Here is a 22,553-nt window from a genome sequence, read left to right on the forward strand (position 1 = left end):
TCCCACACGCACACACACACACACAGATGTGCACACACACATACATACACACACACAAGCTAATTTTTGCATATAACTGAAACAATTATAGTCACCATAGGGTGCCTAAACGATCCAGGAGGTGGAACAGAGTGGAGATGCCTGTCAAGGGGGCAGTAGAAGGACCCATGAGAGGTTGATAATACGTGCCCTGTACTGACTTTCTCCATCCCACCAGGCCTCTGGGAGGCACAGCACACTGATGGAGATTTTGATGACAGCCATTGAAGAGCTCCCAATATCCCAGCTAACAAGAAATATTCCCAAAACATTAGTGAACGTTCCCTTAAGAGTCTCATTAGGTCATTAACTAACATTTTCATAGGAATGTTCTTGTGATGTACAAGGAAAGTTTCCAAGAGACCATTCCCTTAATGGCAAATATAACTTACTGAGAACATGGTTACCATGTTCTCAGAACATCAGATATTAATGTTCTAGACACGTTTCATGGGAACATTGCAAGAACATTCATGTGTTCAGTTTTCTGTTAGGAGAATATTCCATCAACCTTCCACCAAACATACACAGAACATGAATAAGTCAAGGGGTATAAATACTTTCTGAAGGCACTGTACATATTTACCTCAATTACCTCGTACCCCTGCACATCGACTTGCAGTTGTTGTTACTCATTGTGTATTTATTTATTGTGTAATTATTTGTTTTTTATTTTTCTATCTGCATCTTTGGGAAGGGCTCGTAAGTAAGCATTTCACTGTTAGTCTATACCTGTTGTTTACGAAGCATATGACAAATACAATTTGATTTGCATTCACCCTATTGCTTACACCTATCAATTTGTTTAATCTACATACACTGAGTGTACAAAACAATAAGAACACCTGCTCTTTCCATGACATAGACTGACCAGGTAAATCCAGGTTAAAGCTATGATCCCTTATTGATGTCACTTGTTAAATGTAAAAAATAAAAATAAAAAGTGGAGGAGACAGGTTAAAGAAGGAGTTTTAAGCTTTGAGACAATTGAGACCTGGATTGTGTGTGTGCCATTCAGAGGATGAATGGGTAAGAAAAAATAATTAAGTGCATTTGTACAGGGTATGGTAGTAGGTACCAGGTGCATCGGTTAGTGTAAAGAACTGCAACACTGCTGGGTTTTTCACACTCAACACTATACAGGGCCAAACTATCCTGGCCCAATAAGTGCAGCCCTAGAAATATCTGTTATTGGGACAGTGGTTGGTCGTTAGACATTGGTGCTGGCGGCTTGGGTTTGAGACCCGCTAGGGGAATCACCCTACTCCAACGTTCTTAGCAATATATGTCAATGTCAGTATTGGCAACAGTTACAACTAATTAGATCAGATGGGTGTGTTGTCACTGTTGCCAGATATTGACATGATGTTCTGCTAAGAATGTGAAAGTAGGGTGATTCCCCAAACGGGACTCAAATCCAGGCCATCCATACCAATGTCGAACACCCTAAACACTGTCTCAATAAGGGATGTCTCTAGGACATGTACTTATTGGGCCAGTATTGTTAATAATATGCTGTCCAGCAGAAACACTACCCCTTCTTCCATACACACTTGTGTAATTCTGAAACAACTTGATATGCACTTTGAAGTAAATCTCATCTCTGTTAAAAGTACTGTACACTCAAAAAACACTTTATTGATCATAGTGATTCAGGAGTATTATTAAAACAGGTTAACAAGCCCCACCAACATTAGATAACTATTCTGAAAGCCCTTAAATTGCTCAAATAAATAAATGAAATCATTGACGAGAATTGTCAGAATAACCAACACGTCTTGGACATAGTGGTGTAGCAGGAAGATTGGCATACCTTGGACCAAGAGGTTGTTAGTTCAAAACCTAGGTGAGAACTGTTGACTAATAATTAGTGTATAAATGAACATGCACAATGAGCACAAGTGTGAAATATGTAAGTTGAAAACACTGTATGTTAAAAGTGCTGTGTGTGAATATCCTTAACCTTGCAGAAAAAGAGCTATGAATGGACAAATGGTTCACCAATCAGGGCCTTGCTTGCTTTGGCAACAGTAATAATATGTAATGAAAACATTTTGGGGGGGGGATAACATTTCTTTGATTCCATCAGGCGACGTCCTGACAACTGATACACAGAAATGTTCTTGCAACGTTCTCATGAAACATGTCTAGAACATTAGTATCTTATATTCTGACAACATGGCAACTATGTTCTGTGTATCTTCGGTGGGACGTTGATGGAATATTCTCCTAACCCTCAGAAAACTGGACACTTGAATGTTCATGAAACATGAATAGAACATGAATATTGTATTTTCTGAGAACATGGTAACCACGTTCAGTGTATGTTCTGTTTGACATTAAAGGAATGTTCTCCTAACTCTAACGTCAACATGCTAAAACAGTTCTCAGAAGGTGTTTGCTAACATGGATAGAATGTTCCCCTAACTGACGGAAAACTGGACACATTACGGGTAACATTACAAAAACGTTCTCTCTTCCTAGGATTATAGGCTGGGATGTGAGGCACAGTGACACCCACTGTGACTATCTCTCTCCTCCTCTTTCTCTCTCACACTGTCTGCCTGCTCTGTTATTATCAACAACATTATTATTCTCCCTCTCCCCTCTGTTTTCCGGGAGGGAAAGGCCTGCCTGCCCGCCCACATGGCTTTGGTGGGATTCCTGACAGCAGCAGAGGGGAAAAAAGAGACAAGAGGCTCAATAACGTCTGTCTAAATATAGAGGCTTAAGGCCTTTTTTTCTCTCTCTTCTTATAATGAGCTGTGGTGAATCTGTGTGGAGTATACTACTCACTCCTGAGAGAGCAGAGCAGAGTGCTCCACCTCGGACTGGGAACACTGCCACACTGCCGATGCACATGATTTTTTCATGTTTTCTGTAAAATATCTTAACACAGTTTTTATCTTTACCTGAGAGAGGGCAAATAATATTAGGCGGAACATACTGCACTAAAATAGGAGAGGTTCAAGGGAGACTGAAAAACAATTAAGAAAAATAAAGGAGGGGGGGGTGTAAGGAGTTATGCCTCACAGAGGATGATACTGTGACAGATTAGGAGGTGGCCTTCAAATGAACTTCTGTCCACGAATACTGACCACGTATCTTTGATTCTATAGTCATGTTTGATCCTTTCTTATCTCATTTTTATCACCAAAACACCTTTCCCCTTTCTCCTTATTGGTTTATTTCTCCCTGCCTCCCTCAGTTGAGGTCACTTTGACTTTCCCCTAGTAGAATCTCTTGAGATTGAATCGAAATGGACAAATCTCACTTATAACACAGAGTTCTTGAGATAGTTGCACAAAACAGGTGAGAGAGACTAGATTTATTCTATAACCCCCCTCGCATCTTCACACTGTTCCTGTCTCTCAATAACTTTGATCAGTAATTGACTGCCCCGTTTTCCTCAGCCAGCTGTAGCATGGTGCCACTGTCAGCATGCAGCTGCTCTGTCACACCAGACAGTGTTATCTCAATCATCATTAATAACACAAGTGCCTGCTCGCTTATCAGCAGGATGAAATAAACACCCAGCCACACACACCCAAAGACACCACACACACACACACACACACACACACACACACACACACACACACACACACACACACACACACACACACACACACACACACACACACACACACACACACACACACACACACACACACACACACACACACACACAGAGACATATTGACACTTACATAGTGAAACAGATATTCATATACATGCCTTTACATACTAACACAGATGCAATATGGCTGATAGGTACCAACCTTACCTAACTCACAAAATACAACTCTTCATGCTGTTTCCAAGGGTGTTAGTTAACAACAGGCCATCTCTACAGCTGTCTCCATATGACAACAATGACAGCAGAGGGCCAAGATTCAGAAGTCACGGATGGACAGAGGGAGAGAAAATGCGTCATTGTGTGTTTAACATCCCCCTTACACCTGTTGCCTGCTCTCTCCTGTGGAGTGGCCACACACAATAGCCCTTATGAGAACACAAATACTGTAGAGCCTTCAAACATGGGTGGGAACTGATTGTGGAGCCTCCCTGACGCCCCACTGGGCAAAAAAACGGGTTGAATCATCTCTGTTTCCAAGTCATTTTAACAAAAAAACTCAATGTGAATCAACTTGGAAAACTGATTGGATTTGAAAAAAGTCATCAACGTAAAGGAATTTCATCTTTTTTATTACCCAACTTTTAACCTAAATCCAATGATATTGTGACAATTTTTGTCGATTTCAAGTTGAATTTGTGTTAGTTGACAACTCAAACAAATGTAAATCAAAACTAGACGTTGAACTGATGTCTGTGCCCAGTGGAACACGTCCGCATACACGAACATGCACGCATTCACATGCACACATATGCACACACACCCACACCCACACACACACACACACACACACACACACACACACACACACACACCTCATGCTGATATTGTACTGGCCGTCTGAAACAAGATCAGTTAGAATGCTTCAAAGGCCGGCCCTGGGAGGCTGAATAACATCCATGCAGAGCAGAACAGATAACAGAGACTCACCGTTACATAAACAGCCATTCCCTTCCACACTAACAACTCCACAGCACAGCCAGTCAGAGTCAATGTCAAAGTGTGTGTAAGAGCAAGTGTGTATATGTCTGAGTGTATGTGCATTTTCTTTTTATGTGTGTTTGTGGATGTGTTGGGGTGTCTGCCTGTATGAGTACATTTATGCTTGTGAGTTTGTGTGTCGAGTGTGTGTGCGTGTGGGCACACATCCCTGTTTGCGGCTGTGAATGACACACTGAATGAGGAAGCTCAGCTGTCAGAAGGCATCAGGCTTTCAGGCCTCTCTGTCTCTGTAAGTCCAGCCACAGAGCCTCTCCTCTCTTCTCGCTTCTCCTCTCCCCCCAAACAGTAGCTCTCTCTGGGGCGCTGCTGCGGGTTAGGGCAGGGGCCCAGCCCTGGGTGTATGCATGCTGACTAGAGATAAGGAAATCTAGCTTAAAATCAAGGAAACCCCCTTGTGGAGAGAACACGCGAGCGCCCTCTCACATTGTGAGTGTGTGGCACGGTATGGTTTGATCTTTAGCAGTAGAGTGTCATGTTTGGGGTGGGGAACGGGGGTTAGGAAGAAGCAGAGAGACACATGTTCTCTGATTCAGAGGGGTTGTGTTAAATGCGGAAGACACATTTCAGTTGAATGCATTTTGTTGTATAACTGACTAGGTATCCCCTTTTCCAGTTTGTTAAAAGCGAAACTAACAGTATCAGTGCATCCCCCTCACTCTAATCCTTCTTCCCTCCCCCCTCACTCTCTACTCTCACCCCTACTCACCCTAACCTTCAAGCCTCCCCCTCACTCTCTACTCTCACCCCTACTCACCCTAACCTTCAAGCCTCCCCCTCACTCTCTACTCTCACCCCTACTCACCCTAACCTTCAAGCCTCCCCCTCACTCTCTACTCTCACCCCTACTCACCCTAACCTTCAAGCCTCCCCCTCACTCTTTACTCTCACCCCTACTCACCCTAACCCTTCCTCACTCCCCCATACTCACCCTAACCCTTCCTCCCTCCCCCCCAACTCAAACCTATCATAAACGTTCACACAACTACACACCCCACCTCACCTCACCCTTCTCTTCTCATCCCTCCTCACGCTAACCTTTCACCTCTCATCTCCCCTCACCTTGTCGCTATGTGATCTCACCAAGAGGAAAGTATGTGTGCTCAGTCCATTCTACTGAGAGAGTGTTTGTGTGCATTGCTGAAGAGTGAGAGCATGTATAGCTGAGAAGTGAGTGAGTGTGAACCATTTAGGGCAGGTGAACAGCGCATATAGACTGGCGTGGTGTAAACAGAGTAGTGGACAGGGGAAAGATATGGAGATAAGAGGGTTTTGCATTCTTCGCCAGGCCTGGCCTGTCTGTCTGTCTTCTGGAGAGTGAGACAATGATTACACACTGATCCTGTCTGCCATCCCCAAGCTCTAACTGAGTGAGACAAACTCAGATCAAATTACAGGCCTGAAGACATGGAGGACCTGAAGGGAGAGAGAGAGTAAAACACAGACTCCACCACAAGGGTGATGGAGAGCACACACACACACTACCTCTCTCTCTCTCTCGCTCTCTGTCACACACACACAGAAATATATTTCATTGCTCTCGCTCACACTTCCTGTAAATTCGTTCATATTGACACTCCCAGGGCACAATCTGTGCAAGCAACAGTCTGTAATTAGCACCAAGATAATGAATATGTCCCAGTGCATCATGGATCTAGAATAAAACACGCATGACCTAGCAAACACCCTGCAAACACACAAACACACACATACCAATTAACCAACCTCCACCACCATTTAGTTTATCAGCCTTTAATGCACATGACTGACAGTATCAGCCTGCTATAGATACTCTGAATAGTAGCTGTCTTCATTATCACCACCCACCCATGCCTTTTAATGGCTATGAGTGTGAGAATCACACAGAGGTCCATTAGACCAACTGATAGGGAGCAAGCCTGTTTTTTGGGAACACACAATAACCCGCCACCTTCCCACTTAACGCTCTGCAGCCCCCTCTCCATCGCAACCTATCCTCTCCTTTCTAGATTATGTCCATGAAAGCAGGCTGCTCACAGGGACATCAAACCTCTCTGCCTTCCCAACAACCCCCCTGCCTGGCTACCCTCTCCCTCTATGCCCCCATCCCTATCCCCTGTTCCCAATACCGTACCACATATCAGCCCTCTGCCCCATCCGTATATGTTCCACATACCTATCCCCAACACTCTACCCCACTCCAGACATGTCCATGTAATCTCTCTGGGCTGGAACGGGAAAATGACACAGGTCAGAGCTGGATACTCAGCTCCCTCTGAGAGGGTGGGTAAATATAGAGCTGACCCTATCTGAAATGGCTGCTGATATTACCCAGGCCCCAGCAGGACCTCTTCAGACTGTTACACAGGACCACAGATACAGCTGGGTGGAGAGATGGACAGAGAAGCTGAATTTTTGTTTGGGGGAGGTGTGTGTTTACAGAAGAAACAGAATACAGAGTTGGAGTAGATGGGTCATTTTAATATTGCAACATTGCACAACATTCCAGTAATGGTACGCAATAGGATATAACAGAATGTCCACATTTTCCTGTTGGTGTTTTGCAAAGGAGTTTCCTTCAACCCATACTGTTCCATCATGAAGACAGTTAGTAAAAAATGTATTTAACAGAATACTGTTCCCTGAGTGTATAAAACATTATGAACACCTGCTCTTTCCATGACATAGACTGACCAGGTGAATCCTGGTGAAAGCTATGATCCCTTATAGATGTCACTTGTTAAATCCACTTCAACCAGTGTAGATGAAGAGGAGGAGACAAGTTTATTTTGTGTATCAAAAATGGTCCACCACCCAAAGAACATCCAGCCAACTTGACACAACTGTGGGAAGCACTGGAGTCAACAAGAGCCAGCAACCCGGTGGAACGCTTTCGACATCTTGTAGAGTTAATTCCCAGACTAATGAGGACTGTTCTGAGGGCAAAAGCAAGGGGTGGTGGTGTGCAACTCAATATTAGGAAGGTGTTCTTAATGTTTTGTACACTCAGTGTACATCTCTTACTCTTAAAAGCCCAGTCAAAAACGTGATTTTCCTGTGTTTTATATATATTTTCACACTATGAGGTTGGAATAATACTGTGAAATTGTGAACATTATAATGCTCTTCGAGTATAAGAGCTGTTTGAAAAGGCCGCCTGAAAATACAGCCTGTTTTGGTGGGATGAAGTTTTCGCCGTGAATTAGTTAATAGACCAAACCTCTGGCAATAGCAGCTAGTTTTCAGTTTTCCCCTCTACCCTAAAAAAAAAATTGCAAGAGACATCACAGAGTTGTAAAAGGTGTCTTGAGGGATGTTGTGGAAATTCACCTCAACATGAAAGATCAACACATAGTGAAACCAAGAGGGGTGAAGTGAGGGGGCAACTGAGCCAAGTGGGAAAAGTCCTTTAATTGGGAGGTTTGATGAAAGTGTAGCTGGGGGCTGATAAGACAGGACTGAGTTATGACAGTTCTGAGGAATCCCTTGACGTCAGAGGGGCACACGACTCAGAGTAGAGCGTGTGGAGTTAGATTTGAGAGTGCAGAGCAGCCTGCACTGTAGAATGTGTGTATGTGAGGCCTGATGGTGACTCAGCAAAACATGCTCCTCTGGGCCTGTATGACCTCGTTCATCAACCTGACACTCGGCTCTGTTCTCCCAGTGAGAGACAGTAAGGTGAAAGAGAAAGGGTAAGAATGAGAGGGAGAGTGTAAGATAATAACCACAGTGTGATGAGGAAAAACAGAGGCAATAGGAGGGAGGGAGCGAGATGAGGGAGAGTTCGAAGGCTGAGAATGAAAATGGAGAGTGACAATAAGAAACTGAGGAGAGTGAGGGAGCCAGACAATTGGGAGGAGAGATAGGGAGAGCAGGGAAAACAATGAGACATCCATACATTCACAGCACTAACTCAGTGCTCTCCAACACAGTAGTGTCACCTCAGACCACACACACTGGCCATAAACACCTAGGAAATGATTCAACAATGTAACTGTAACCCCTGAGACATCTATTCCATTACAGCACATTGCTTATTTAAATATGTATGAACCAGTACTGTTAAAATGTCCAGCATACTGCAAGAAAGCCATCTGGTATCCCTCTGCGCGCTTTAAATATACACATGGTCCTCCCTCAGATATACCTTCATAAGCCATGCCGGTGCTGCTTCACAACCTTGTACTTTACATGGTCTGCAGGTACAATAAAACACTGTGTTAAGGCCTCACAATATGCAGAAACCAAACCTTTTATATTTGACAACTAACAAAGTGCTTTTAACCACATACCAAACTCCTCCCGTTCTGGTTCTACAGTTCCAAGTTTCTCATCTCCCCAGCAACAGTGCTTGTGTTGGGTCTGGAACACCCCGTGCCCCTGGCAGGTTGTAGTGTTGTGGGCTGATAAAGCATGTGCCTCCTGCTCCTGACCCCCACCAAAGCAGACAGCACAGAACTGGGATAACAACATCACACACAGATACTGAACCCACTCACCCCAACAGGAGCTAGTTTGAAGCTCTTAGTTCACATTAGAAGTGACTAAAGGAGTCGACCCTAGAGATTAAGAACCCCATTCCTTTATACATCTATGGAATATGGCATTTACAAATAAGTATTTGTAAATGTTCTGCTCTTCATGAAGGTATCAAGTTTGAAAATGTTGCAAGTAAATCTCAATAGATCAGGAAATGAGTCAAGACTTTTTTTTATAAATACAAATTCTTTATTTTTCAAGATTTTTTTGGTATGGCTTCTTTGAAGGGCCTGGAAATGACATTTTTCTGAAAGTAACAGAGTCTGATCCCAGCCAGCAGCCGGAGAAACTAAAGCATCTAGAGTTGTGCATACAGGAAAACCCGATGGGTTCCCAGGAAAAATGGAAAACAAAAATGTCCATCAAATGAATAAAGACACATTTGTGGATTTGCACATACACTTACCAAGTTATAGGACTTCAGTGCTGCAACTATTTAGACCAAGTTACAAAAAACAATTAACTTAGAATTTCCTATAAATACCTAAACATAAATAGTATAATAAATGTACTTGATAATGGAAACATTTAAAAATACTGTACATGAATGTCCTTTGAGAGATCAACATTTGACAATCTTAGGTTAACAGTTGGACAAAATAAACAGGTAGTGGTTATCGGTGTCAGCTAACTGGCCCGTCAACGCCCAATGCTCTTTGACCCCTCCCACTTACTGCATATGATTATCTACTTCTGTCTCCAATAATCAAGATAAAGTGAGTCAATAGACTACAAGAGTGTCTGGTATAAATATGAAGAGCCCGGGCCATGTGAAAATTAGTGAGGACTCTCCCAGTTAGATCTGAGTTAAGGGGTTAAAAGGAAGTGTTTGTAAAAACAGGGGTTAAGGCCTCTTTAATAAAAAACAAATGTACCTCTAACGATTTCACAGTCTCGGAGGGGGGGGGGGGGATCCCAGAATCTCTGCTCTCCATTTAGTCCTTGATGAACTCTGAAAGGCCCAGAGAGAACCATGACCACCCATGGTGTAGGACCAGTATCAGACGGCTGAGTCCTCACCTCTGGTGTGGATGGAAACAGTTGGCACTGTGCCTCTCACCCAATGCCCAACCACTATGTATCCAAGCAGCAGTGCCTTCACTTAACCCATGCCCTGGCAAAGACGAGGGGGGTGAGGGGTCAATGTCCAGGTAAGCCCCCCCCTCGCTCTCTTCAAATACAAGTATGTAGCGTGGTTTTTGTTGTTGATTGAAACAAAATATAATTACATTGATAAGAGGATACTAACAACACTGATACAATAAAGATAGACCGTAATAATAATAATTTTAAAAAAAATCAAGTGTCTGCATCTGGAAGCCCTCAGTGACCACACGCTTAATTCTAGCCTTCCACCCGGTCATCAAAACCCTCCAAGACCCATGAGGGGGCTCATCCTGATGGTACCGTGCAATAGTCCCTCAGCCCATTCCCTGAAAGCCCTGGCTGTGGCATGGGCAGTCCAGGGTGACACCCCAGGCCTATAGGACTCCTTGCATCCTGCCTCTCCTCACTGCATGCGGTCTGGCTGAACATGCTGCTGGGGGGCGTACTGCAGGAAGGCGGGTGCTGGGCCGGCCCCTGTGGGGAGGGTCTGGTGAACAGTGGCTGGGGCGGAGGCCTGGGCGGTGGCAGGGCTGGGGGCGTAGCCGTAGCCCAGGAACCCTGGGGAAGCGGCGTAGGGGTAATGCTCGAAGGCGGCCTGGGCGTACTGGGTGTAAGCAGCACTGTAGTCCAGGTAGGGGGAGCTGACGGAGGACACCTGAGAAGGGAGCACCAGGCTGGGCTGAAGGTAGGCCTGGGGGTACACATACTGCTGGGTCAACCTAGAGAACAAACAGGACACAAGTTACATACTGGATACAATGAACAGGAGCAAAGAGAGCCAAGGACTGGGTTCTGTCATTTACATTCTCCAGTAGGGTTAGCAGGTCTGGAATATACATTAGAGTTGTGCTGTGTATGTGTCGTGTATCCACAGTAGTGGTGGTGGGCAAGAAACTGCCAGATGTCACACCACCCACTAAACGTGACAAAGCGCGAGGTAGGGAGAAGAGATCAACATCTCTCATCAGTTGAAAACCTACAGAACCTGTTAGGTAGGGCCCCCAGAGAGAAAGGGGGGGTGTGTGTGTGGTGGTGGGTGAGAGACAGCCGTTACTAGCAGGTTTTCAAGCCCAGACACCGAGTGTTTTAACAGCTGCTGCTCTCTTCACTCGCTGAGTACACACACAGAAAGTGTGATGACAGTAGCAGAGTTGTGGTTCCTGTTTTGTGCGGAAGTTACATTGGATATCAGTGGTAGAGGGCTTATCAAGGCAGGTTGCTAGCCAGTTGGGTCTGATGTGCTGTGCTCAAAACCCTCTCGTACTAGTGATTAGTGTTATGGAGTATGGGGACAGCTCATTCTCCCCCAGTCTGATGGCAGAGGAAGAGCTAGGGACCCCTCCCCCCTGCAAAACTGGTGCCGTTTAGAGACCCCCCCCCTTAATACTGCAGCTGGAGGGGAACAGACAAACTCCTCACTGCAAACAGCACACATTAACCAAAAACAGAGCTCAGGAGAGCGAGAGGAACTTTGTCACCCGTCTCATACGGAGTGTCTGGTAGGAAAAGGCAGTATGTTCGGTGAAAGAACATCAAGACAGTGAAGTCACAGCAGACAAATCAACACTTCTCAGCTGGGTTTCAATACTCTGATGGCTTCCTTTCCTTGTCTCCAACTTCACAGCCACTGATGGGTGAAAGGACCAGATGGGTTACCACCATGTTGTGTTTACCAGTTTCCATTCAGATCAATGGCCATGACAGAAGACAAGGGAATGAAGCGATGGAAGACTATTGAGCGGTGTCAACTCAAACACAGCAAAAAGGGAGAGTGCAGGGGTAAGGGGTGACAGGACCGACGCACAAAATCCAATTGCAACCTGCCTAACACACACCACACCCCCAAAACCTTCAGCCCCACACTGGAACGTTAAACAGCAACAGAAGTCACCACTGCAAACCCCAAACCATGCCATAATAGGAAAGAGAGGCACTAATCAGCATAACCTGGCACTCCAAGCCATTGCTGGCACCTTAGAGAGGGGCGGGATCAGTCACAGCTGCCTGCTACCCTCCTCCTGGGAGCCTCCAAACAAGGCAGCACGAAGCCTGCACCTCGGGTATCTTCACTCCCCCCTCCGGCATACTGTTCAGCTGGGAGTACAGAGCAACCATGAGGGGGTTGGGGAGGATAGTGGGGGTTAACAATAACATGCATTTATTATCAGATTCCTCATTAATACTATATTGGCGACACAGCACGAGATGGCTCCATCATATGGTGAGAGTGAAGCTAGTGGCTAAGCTTTTTCGCACCGTCTGAAGACATTATGCTGATAGGATACAGCAGTCTGTTGCCTGGGTCCACTCACATAGCACATATTTATTTGTGTAGGTAGGCATTGAATAGTTAGGACACTGTAGCCTGCTGAGTGGTATACAATAAGTACATGGTTGCTATAGATGAAGGTAATCGGAATCAGGAGCCCGTGGCAGAGGGAGCAGAGCAGGCGGATACGCACTGTCTACCCCTTTAACAGTCAGTTACTCACAAAGAACCATTCAGACAACCACCCCAGACGGATGACCATGCAAGACTGAGGCATACGCACATTCACATAGATGAGCCTTTCTGTGGCCTTGTAATAGTGTGGCCACAGGACTCTAGCTCTGACCTCCGGTTGAACTTTCAGGCACATTAGTAGGAAGTAAAACAAATTATGGGTCAACGCTGCAATCATCTTGATAGAAAAGTTAATAAAAATGACTAAAAGAGGATAAGCGCAGCAGATAGAAAAGGGAGAGAAGAGGAGAAGAAACAGGGAAGCAGAACAGAGCAGTGAGCTCTAACCTAACTGATGTCACAGGGCCTGTGGGGGTCTGGGGGACAGAGGTCAGCTGTTTTTTTGGATGACGGCCAGCGGGTGTGACACGTACCACTCGGCGGCTGGTAGGGCTGGTAGAGCAGAGGGACTGACGCCCCAAGCAGACAGACTGACTTCCTCTAGCTTCACATTTTAGTCATGGTGAACAAATCGAAGGTCTTCATCAAGTCAAGCTAAATGTAGCTATACGTTTGTGGTTAAACGACTGGATAAAACAGGTCAAGCTGCCCTTCATGGCAAATAAATCCACTGCCAATAAGTAGTTCCTACCTACATATGCAGAGGCTATTTTTCTACTTGTATTCTCGCCACATACCAGAACAAAAGGCTACAGTAAAACAAATTCTACAAAATGTCCTTATGGCATCTCAAATTCTGACCTGGAAGTACAATATAATATAAAAAGCGATCATGAATATTTTAAGGGAAAAAAAACGTGCGAATGCTGCAGGAGGTTTGGCGCCTGGTGAAAGCACAATGCCTCTTCAGAGAAAGCCCCCCTCCCCGTTCCCTCGGACTGCTGAGCAGAAGAAATATCAGCGTGCGCAGAGAATCACGAGATTAGAAAGTTGAATGAAGTTCAGAGTTTTCCCCCTTAGTTAGCACTATCACCGTTTCCTTTTACGGTGAGAATTGTGATCGAATAAACACAATATTAGCAACATACTGAAACAAAACAAACTATGCAAGAGATTTTGTTGTAGGCATGTTCAATTTTAATGGGATGCATTTTCCCCATAGTTTAAAAATGTTTTATAATGGTAGGCCACTCTGATAGGCCTACATTATGATCAACTAGCCACAGTAGCCTACTTGGCCACTGTCTGAAACTAACTTGAAGCAGGTACAGCCTCAGTGTTCACAGTAAACGCGAGCTGGAAGTTGCACAGAATTTTTACAACCGTGAAGTTTGCGCTCAGCAGACCTGAAATTTGCTCAGTGCCGTTAAATATGTTTGAGGGAACATTGCCTTCCCCAAACCCCTCACTCCAATCTACAGACCCTATTCCCTCCCCCAGTCTCACAGGGGTGTCAATTCAGTGTCCTTCAGACACCCAGCAGAAACGGTGTTCAAACAAAGCCCTGTTTCCTTTTCCTCCACAGGCAAGAGTGAGAGGGGAAGACAAGTAGACTACGGGAAAGTGAAGGAGAGAAGTAGTCCCTGGCCTCGGTAAGGGGCTCAGACACCAACAGCGTTTGCTGTACTTAGTACCTCTGAACGTAATTTGCAAACCGAGGGTGCACCAATTTTACATGTAACAGTCAGACATCTACAGCGGGTGGTCCCTAAAACGCAGCGCGCTGAACGCTCAGACAACCATTCACATTCAGTGTGATGTGTGCAAGCCCCAACCCTAACAGCTCCCCAGTCAATCTGCTGACAAGCAGAGGAAGAGGAGCACTATGCTACAGTCCAGTCTGGCCTACACAAATGCTCAACCACTCCCAACCATTCCACCACATGCGGTTTAAGGGTGTGAGCGGAAGGCTGAAAGAACAAGCGTGTGCTCTCCATCTTGGAGCAGCTTGTGTCTGTCACCAGCCCATATAGATCTCTGATCTCTCCTACTCGCTGGGGCTGCAGTCAATCACAGGGGATTAGGGGGTGTAAAAGGCTGTAATAAGAGCCAACACCTGTTACACATGCCCACAGAGCACGCTCCCCGGGGGGGGGGGGGGGGGGGGGGCGTGCCCGTTACTAAGCAACAAGCACATGAACAGAGGGGGGATTCTATGGACCCAAAGTCCATGGACACGATCTTATATTATTACATGCATGTAAGGGCTTGGACCTCTGGCTTACAGTAATTAAATCAAACCTAGGACTTGAGGGAGGGGTGGGGGCAGTGGTGTCTAACCCATTTCAGTGACATGGCCATTAAATGCCCAGCAGAGTGAGTGTCCTGGACACCCGTCACAGGCTGGCCTCCCTCAAGGCTGTTTCTACAACAGACAGACACTGCCCTGGTGCTTTGCTCAGTGAGAGAGCCCACTCAACCAGGTAGAAACCGAAGGGTCTAAAGAGGGGGTCGAGTGTCACATATGTCCATGGAATGTACCATGATACAACCATTTGAGAACAAAAAAGGGAAATTGTCCAACATCTGTAGAACGCTCACATAGATGTGCATGTCAGAGAAAACTGACATGCACGTTAAACAAGAGACCATTATTTGGCAGAAGTATGTGTAATTCAGAAGATGCATTACTGTGGTATAGAGGGCACAAAGAAAGTGCCCACTCACTCACCCATACTGCCTCTGGATGAGCGCTGGGTGAATAGGCTGCACTCCAATGGATATGCCTGGAAGACCGAGAAAACGACCCGTCAGACATTTGCAATGCATAAGAGGCAGCGAGACTAGAGTAGTGTGTAACTCAAGCAACATACTAATGATATAGAACACGTGCAGAGATGGCAAATTACACAGGTGTCTTTCACAAGTACCCAGTCCCCTAATATATACAGTTGAAGTCAGAAGTTTACTTACACTTAGGTTGGAGTCATTAAAACTCGTTTTTCAACCACTCAACAAATTTCCTGTTAACAAACTATAGTTTGACAACTCAGTTAGGACATCTACATTGTGCATGACACGTAATTTTTCTAACAATTGTTCACAGACAGATTATTGCACTTATAATTCGCTGTATCACAATTCCAGCGGGTCAGAAGTTTACATACACCAAGTTGACTGTGCCTTTAAACAGCTTGGAAAATTCCTGAAAATTATGTCATGGCTTTAGAAGCTTCTGATAGGCTAATTGACATAATTTGAGTCAATTGGAGGTGTACCTGTGGATGTATTTCAAGGCCTAGCTTCAAACTCAGTGCCTCTTTGCTTGACATCATGGGAAAATCAAAAGAAATCAGCCAAAACCTCAGAAAAAAACAAACATTTGTAGTCCTCCACAAGTCTGGTTCATCCTTGGGAGCAATTTCCAAACGCCTGAAGGTACCACTTTCATCTGTACAAACAATAGTAAGCAAGTAACATGGGACCACGCAGCTGTCATACCGCTCAGGAAGGAGACGCGCTGTCTCAGAGATTAACGTACTTTGGTGCGAAAAGTGCAAATCAATCCCAGAACAACAGCAAAGGACCTTGTGAAGATGCTGGAGGAAACAGGGAAACAGGTACAAAAGTCCTATATCGACATAACCGGAAAGGCCGTTCAGCAAGGAAGAAGCCACTGCTCCAAAACCACCATAAAAAAAGCCAGACTACGGTTTGCAACTGCACATGGGGACAAAGATCGAACTTTGGATAAATGTCCTCTGGTCTGATGAAACAAAAATAGAACTGTTTGGCCATAATGACCATCGTTATGTCTGGAGGAAAAAGGGGGATGATTGCAAGCCGAAGAACACCATCCCAAACGTGAAGCACGGGGGTGGCAGCATCATGTTGTGGGGGTGCTTGCTGCAGGAGGGACTGGTGCACTTCACAAAATAGATGGCATCATGAGGATGGAAAAGTATGTGGATATATTGAAGCAACATCTCAAGACAGTCAGGAAGTTAAAGCTTGGTCGCAAATGGGTCTTCTAAATGGACAATGACCCCAGGAAAACTTCCAAAGTTGTGGCAAAATGGCTTAAGGACAACAAAGTCAAGGTATTGGAGTGGCCATTACAAAGCCCTGACCTCAATCCCATTTAACATTTGTGAGCGTGTGCAAGCAAGGAGGCCTACAAACCTGACTCAGTTACACCAGCTCTGTCAGGATGAATGAGCCGAAATTCACCCAACTTATCATGGGAAGCTTGTGGAAGGCTACCCGAAACGTTTGACCCAGATTAAACAATTTAAAGGCAATGCTACCAAATACTAATTGAGTGTATGTAAACTTTTGACCCACTGGGGATACGATGAAAGATATAAAAGCTGAAATAAATAATTCTCTACTATTATTCTGACATTTCACATTCTTAATAAAGTGGTGATCCTAACTGACCTAAGACACCATTTTTACTAGGATTAAATGTCAGGAATTGTGAAAAACTGAGTTTATATGTATTTGGCTAAGGTGTATGTAAACTTCAGAGTTAAACTGTATATAGAGCAAGAAAGTTAATCCAGATTAATTTAAATGTTTGTACGATGTGGCATGAGTAACATATGGGATTTCTGAATGACCATTTACCAGCAAACATTTGTCTAAAACATGCCAATATGGTGTGTGACAAGTGTAGTGTTGGTGCATCCGGTGGTTGTACTCACCCCTGGTCGGCTCACCTATCTGCATACCGCGGGGCTTGGCGCCTATGTAAGCCAGGTTTACGTTGGCCTTGCGCCCGTCGATGATGGGGTTGGGGTCTTTACAGGCCCTCTCTGCTGCTCCCTGATCTAGCATTGTCACCTGACACAAAATCACAGACGTTGATAATATTAGCCACACACACACACACACACACACACACACACACACACACACACACACACACACACACACACACACACACACACACACACACACACACACACACACACACACACACACACACACACACACACACTATGAAAAAGTATTTCAAGGTTAAGGCCACCCTAACCCTACAAGCAGAACAACCCCTACTTGTCTGCCATCACAGAAATCTCCCTGTCCACCTTCCACCACTTAAATTCCCCTTTCTGAACAGAGGGGGAAACTGCACACAAAGCACAGTGATTATCACTTAGAAAAGACCCAGAACACTTGGTCAGCAGCTCAGTCAGAGAAGTCTGCTGAAATATGAAACAGTAATGAATAACAAGGGCTTATCCAATTAGGCAATAGAGAATAAGGAGATTGTTAGAATCTACCGCTCCCTCCCTCCCCTTTGAAGGCATTAGACAGCATCAGTCTGCTTTGATTGTTTTGGTCTTCTGCCAATTCAAGATCTCAGATGAGTACATATTGAGGTTTTATCCGAGTTATAGATCTATTCTAGCCTGTTGAGGGAAGTGTACCTCTAGACTAGAGAAGACGTTCTAAGCCCACTCCAGGCCATGCGTTGTGAACACACATGAGCATTGAGGCTGTGTTGACACTGGAACTCTATTGAAGGGGGTCTACTAATCCACCTCTGGAGTGTGTTTAAAGGTAAGCCTGGCTTTGGAGCCATTTTTCTCCTCCTGCTACTGAAGCAGTGAGCAACAGGATTATCGAGTTAGCCCTGTTGGGAAAACGCGGCTGGGCGTTTTTTTGCCCTCTGCTGCATGCAAGGTGGCAAACACCTCTTTCCCAACCTGGAACACCCTCATATGCCTGAGCCAGTCAGACCTGAAACACCAGACACGCTCAGCAGCAGTAACCGTTTATGACTGAGCCCCACTGTTTTTTTGGTCACCGCTGGTGTGTAAACAGAGTACCATTGTCTTACAGTTTTAAACTGGATGGGGAGTAAACACAGCCTCTTTGGAGACACCAGTTTTCCATTCCATCTTTGGCCTGTTAAATGCTGATTCACCTCTCCAAGTTTGTGGCAAATATTTGCATTTCTTCTGCTGTTCCTGTTCATTGTAACTATGAGAAGGTGGGTTTCTTTTTTTTCCTGCATCATACATACTTTGTTAATCTTTCCTGCTTGCAATGGCTGATTACCAGAGGGTCGTTAAGAAACCTGGCAGACAATCTGAATTTCATGAGCTGAAGATTTATTTTAAAAAAGTTACTTGAACCATCTATGGCGATAAAACCCCTCTGTGGTGATTGAAGCTGGAGACTCATATCTCCCTCACTAGCTTTAAGCACCAGCTGTCAGAGCAGCTCACAGATCACTGCATCACCTGTACATAGCCCATCTGTAAATAGCCCATCCAACTACCTCATCACCATACTATAGTTATTTATCTTGCTCCTTTGCACCCCAGTATCTCTACTTGCACATTCATCTTCACATCTATCACTCCAGTGTTTAATTGGTATATTGTAATTACTTCGCCACCATGGCCTATTTATTGCCTTACCTCCCTTATCCTACCTCATTTGCACACACTGTATATAGACTTTTTCTACTCTATTAATGACCATGTTTGTTTATAACTCTGTTGTTGTATGTGTCAAACTGCTTTGCTTTATCTTGGCCAGGTCGCAGTTGTAAACTTGTTTTCAACTAGCCTGGTTAAATAAAGGTGAAATAAAATAGGGAACGTTGACCCACTGGAGGGGGAAGTGCACCAAACTTCCATCTCTGACAGTTGCTACCACAACAAGGGGATGTGAGGTGTGTGTGTGTGTGTGTGTGTGTGTGTGTGTGTGTGGGGGGGGGGGGGGTCTGTACTTAGGCAGTGAACAGCAGTCCATCTTGGGATACAAAAGAACGACTCCCACAGCAGTTATGATTGTATAAACACCACTTGTAAAGCCTGAGTGCTTCGGTTCTTTACAATGGGAGGAGGGTCTTGGAGCGTCCCTATCGCGCCAAAATTACCATATAAAGCCAGCGAGGACAGCAGTTCGCACTTCCGTGAGTGCCCTTGCCGCGCTCATAAGCGATAAAGACTAGGTCGTTCATGGGCCAGCGCTGAGGGGTTGGTGGGGAGACGGTGTGTTCGTTCGGGGGTAGGCAGAGGGACATTAGACATGTGGAGATATCATCTTATCCGTCAACTAATGTGATCCCTCATCCTGATTAACGCTGTGATAGTCAGTCAGCAAGGCTAATTTTTTTTACTGAATTTGTGTTTAAGCAGCACATTATAAGAAAGGAATAATTTTGACATGGGTTTCAATGACCGCAATACGCAAAGTGAAACTTTGGCGACAGAATGTTATTCTGGATGGAATATTTCTAATTAAAAAAACACTTGGCGCAGCATCAAGTATTCTTATTTTCCTCTAGGCAAATAAGTCAGTTACATGTAACAATAACTTGGTGGTGGGAGGAAACGTGGCGTGCATGTGCCCAGAGACAGCACAGAAAACAAATAGTAGGCTATACCAACCATTAATCTTATAGGCAACTCAATTTCTAGCGCTGCCTATTGAGAATTATTCTCAAATGAATGCATTGGTAAGACACACGTGCTGCCACTGCAAGATGTAGGCTAATTGCATTACCGACAAGTGTCAGAATGTTACTTACAAAGCCATATCCTCGGGATTTCCCCGTCTGTCTGTCCGTTATCACCACCGCCTCGTCGATATCGCCGAAGGCCTCAAAATACTTTCTCAAGGAAGCATCGTTAGTGTGGTAGGGCAAACCACCAACGAAAATTTTTGTAAAAGTAGTGTCTTTTTGAATTGCTGTAGAATGCATCACTTCCAGGCCTCCGTTCATGAACTGATGCAAAAGCATTGGCGAGCCGGTAAGAAAAATTGGCTAAAGACTAGTGAACAGTTAGAAGATAGTTGGTTAACCAACTATTGATATTTGTCCAGCATTAAATGACTACGCAGCTGATCGGTTCAAGCGATGTCTTCAAATAGGCAACAGGGGTCTGTCCTCGCTTGTTTCTCCTTCCGTAATTCAGTCTTTGAACTTCTTGTTACAGCTGTATTTCAGTGCATTGCTTGCAATTATACACCCTGATCTTCTACGCCGTTAACTTGTTTGCTTCACTTGCCGCTACTGAAAAATTTCCGGGAGAGATTTTATACTCGCCAAGCCTGATCACGCCCATTTATATTTCTGGCCTATAGGCAATGATTCAGGATGACATTTTTTCTTCTTATCTTGTCAAGCCCTCCCATTCTCCCGACCCCACGCGTTCTTCTTGCACCTGCTTTTGTCCTTTACTACACAAAGACAAGTCACTACTGTACAGTCAGAAAGCGCGCCTCGCGCACATGTTACATTGTAGTAGTAAAGAAACAACTAGGCCTTTAACTCGTCTGTAAGATATCTTCAGTTTGAAACAATGGTGACATTTTCTATAATTACGTGGCGCATGTGATAATGATTTTAAATGCTCAACAATAGGCTTGCTGAAACGCATGTATTATGTACACACAGTATAACAGTTACTCGTGTCATTCTAGAATCTAGATACTTTTCATATAGTCATAAATGCCACATTACATTTACATTTTAGTCATTTAGCAGACGCTCTTATCCAGAGCGACTTCCAGAGCGACCACATATTCATTGTTTGGGCAATCCCCAGTAAGGTCGCAAGATAACGGTTTGCAAACACGTCATTCCATTATAGGCATGGCCGAAAATCTGATATCAACTTTGAACTTTTCTCAAGAGCAATTCCCGAGGGGGACACCAAAGTTAGTGCTGTAACACATAGCCTACGTTGTAATATGTTAAATGTATATTGAGGAATCATAATAACTACTACTGGATAATTGATAGTAGTTAACTGAAGGGTTGTCCCAACTTGTTCAAATGTTTAAATCATTATACTACTACTAATAATAATAGTTATAGCAGTGTTCCTTATCAGTCCAGTATGTATGCAGGTATTTTTATTTATAACCAGCAATATCAAGAAAAGCCAGTAGGTGGCGATGGTACTGTACACTGTGTATGGGTGCAGTTTTCGTAAATACAATGAGCATGGTGCGATCTCATCTAAAATAATCTCCATTGAGAACCATCACAAAGTTGCTCTCAGTATTGAATTGACCTTATTATTTTACTTTTCTGATACATGTATATAGTCATTAAATATGTACCACTGGCCTGAGTCTGTTACAATAGCTTTACAATAACAAAAAGCTCAAAATAAGTACAGTTCTAAAAGCGAAGTAACTACTTCATTGAATAACCGAAATAAATCAACCAAAATATCCTTCTAAAATACTTATTTATTGTTCAGTCAGTGTCTCAACTCTCCAAACAACAGCTATGGACAAGTATGTCACACAAAGTAAGCAATTTTAAATAAAATAACATAAAATAAATAATTAGTAAGTGTACTGTCATGTACTAAAAACGGAAAACGACTAAACAAAATAACAAATATCATACTTTTCAGCAGGGGTTCGCAAACAGGGATCCGTTGACCCCTAGTGGTCCCTGGTGTAATTGCAAGGGGTCCGTGAAATAAAAATGTGTAATGAACGTATTCAGTACCACAAGGTTTCCAGTAACTTTACATATAATATAGAGGGGGTGGGGGTCCCTGAGGAGCGCTCAAAACCTTGCCTGCCTTGCCTCAAAATATGTAGGGGTTCCAGTACCCCCAAAAAGTTGAGAACCACTGCTATACACACTACTGAACAAATGAACAAAAGAAACAAACATATGTTTGCGGGTTTCAATGGCTCCAACAAATTGCTGGCAGATATTTTCCCTCTTTAGACTGTCCAGACTGATTTTATGTACATTACAAACAACTACGCCGTTCAGTCTCTCTTGGTCCATGCTAGCCCGTAGCCAAGTCTTCAACCTGCAGAGTGCACTGAAAATCCTCTCAGCCTCACATGAAGACACTGGCACCACAAACAAAATTCTGATCAGCACCTCAACTTGGTCAAACAACCCCCGCA

General features: G+C 44.3%; 1 protein-coding gene across 1 annotated transcript; it reads right to left on the reverse strand.

Moving 5' to 3' along the window:
- Positions 1–9,359: 9,359 nt before the first annotated feature.
- LOC106565805 (RNA-binding protein 38) lies at positions 9,360–20,701 on the reverse strand. The gene is made up of 4 exons (XM_014133360.3): positions 20,197–20,701; positions 17,351–17,489; positions 15,376–15,430; positions 9,360–11,019 (listed from the first exon to the last, which is right to left on the reverse strand). The coding sequence occupies exons 1-4, from the start codon at positions 20,407–20,409 to the stop codon at positions 10,704–10,706; spliced, it is 723 nt and encodes a 240-aa protein (XP_013988835.1). The 5' UTR covers positions 20,410–20,701; the 3' UTR covers positions 9,360–10,703.
- Between the last annotated feature and the right edge of the window lie 1,852 nt (positions 20,702–22,553).

This window comes from Salmo salar, chromosome 12 (genome assembly GCF_965601325.2).
Source record: "Salmo salar chromosome 12, fSalSal1, whole genome shotgun sequence".
Taxonomy (NCBI): Eukaryota; Metazoa; Chordata; class Actinopteri; order Salmoniformes; family Salmonidae; genus Salmo; species Salmo salar.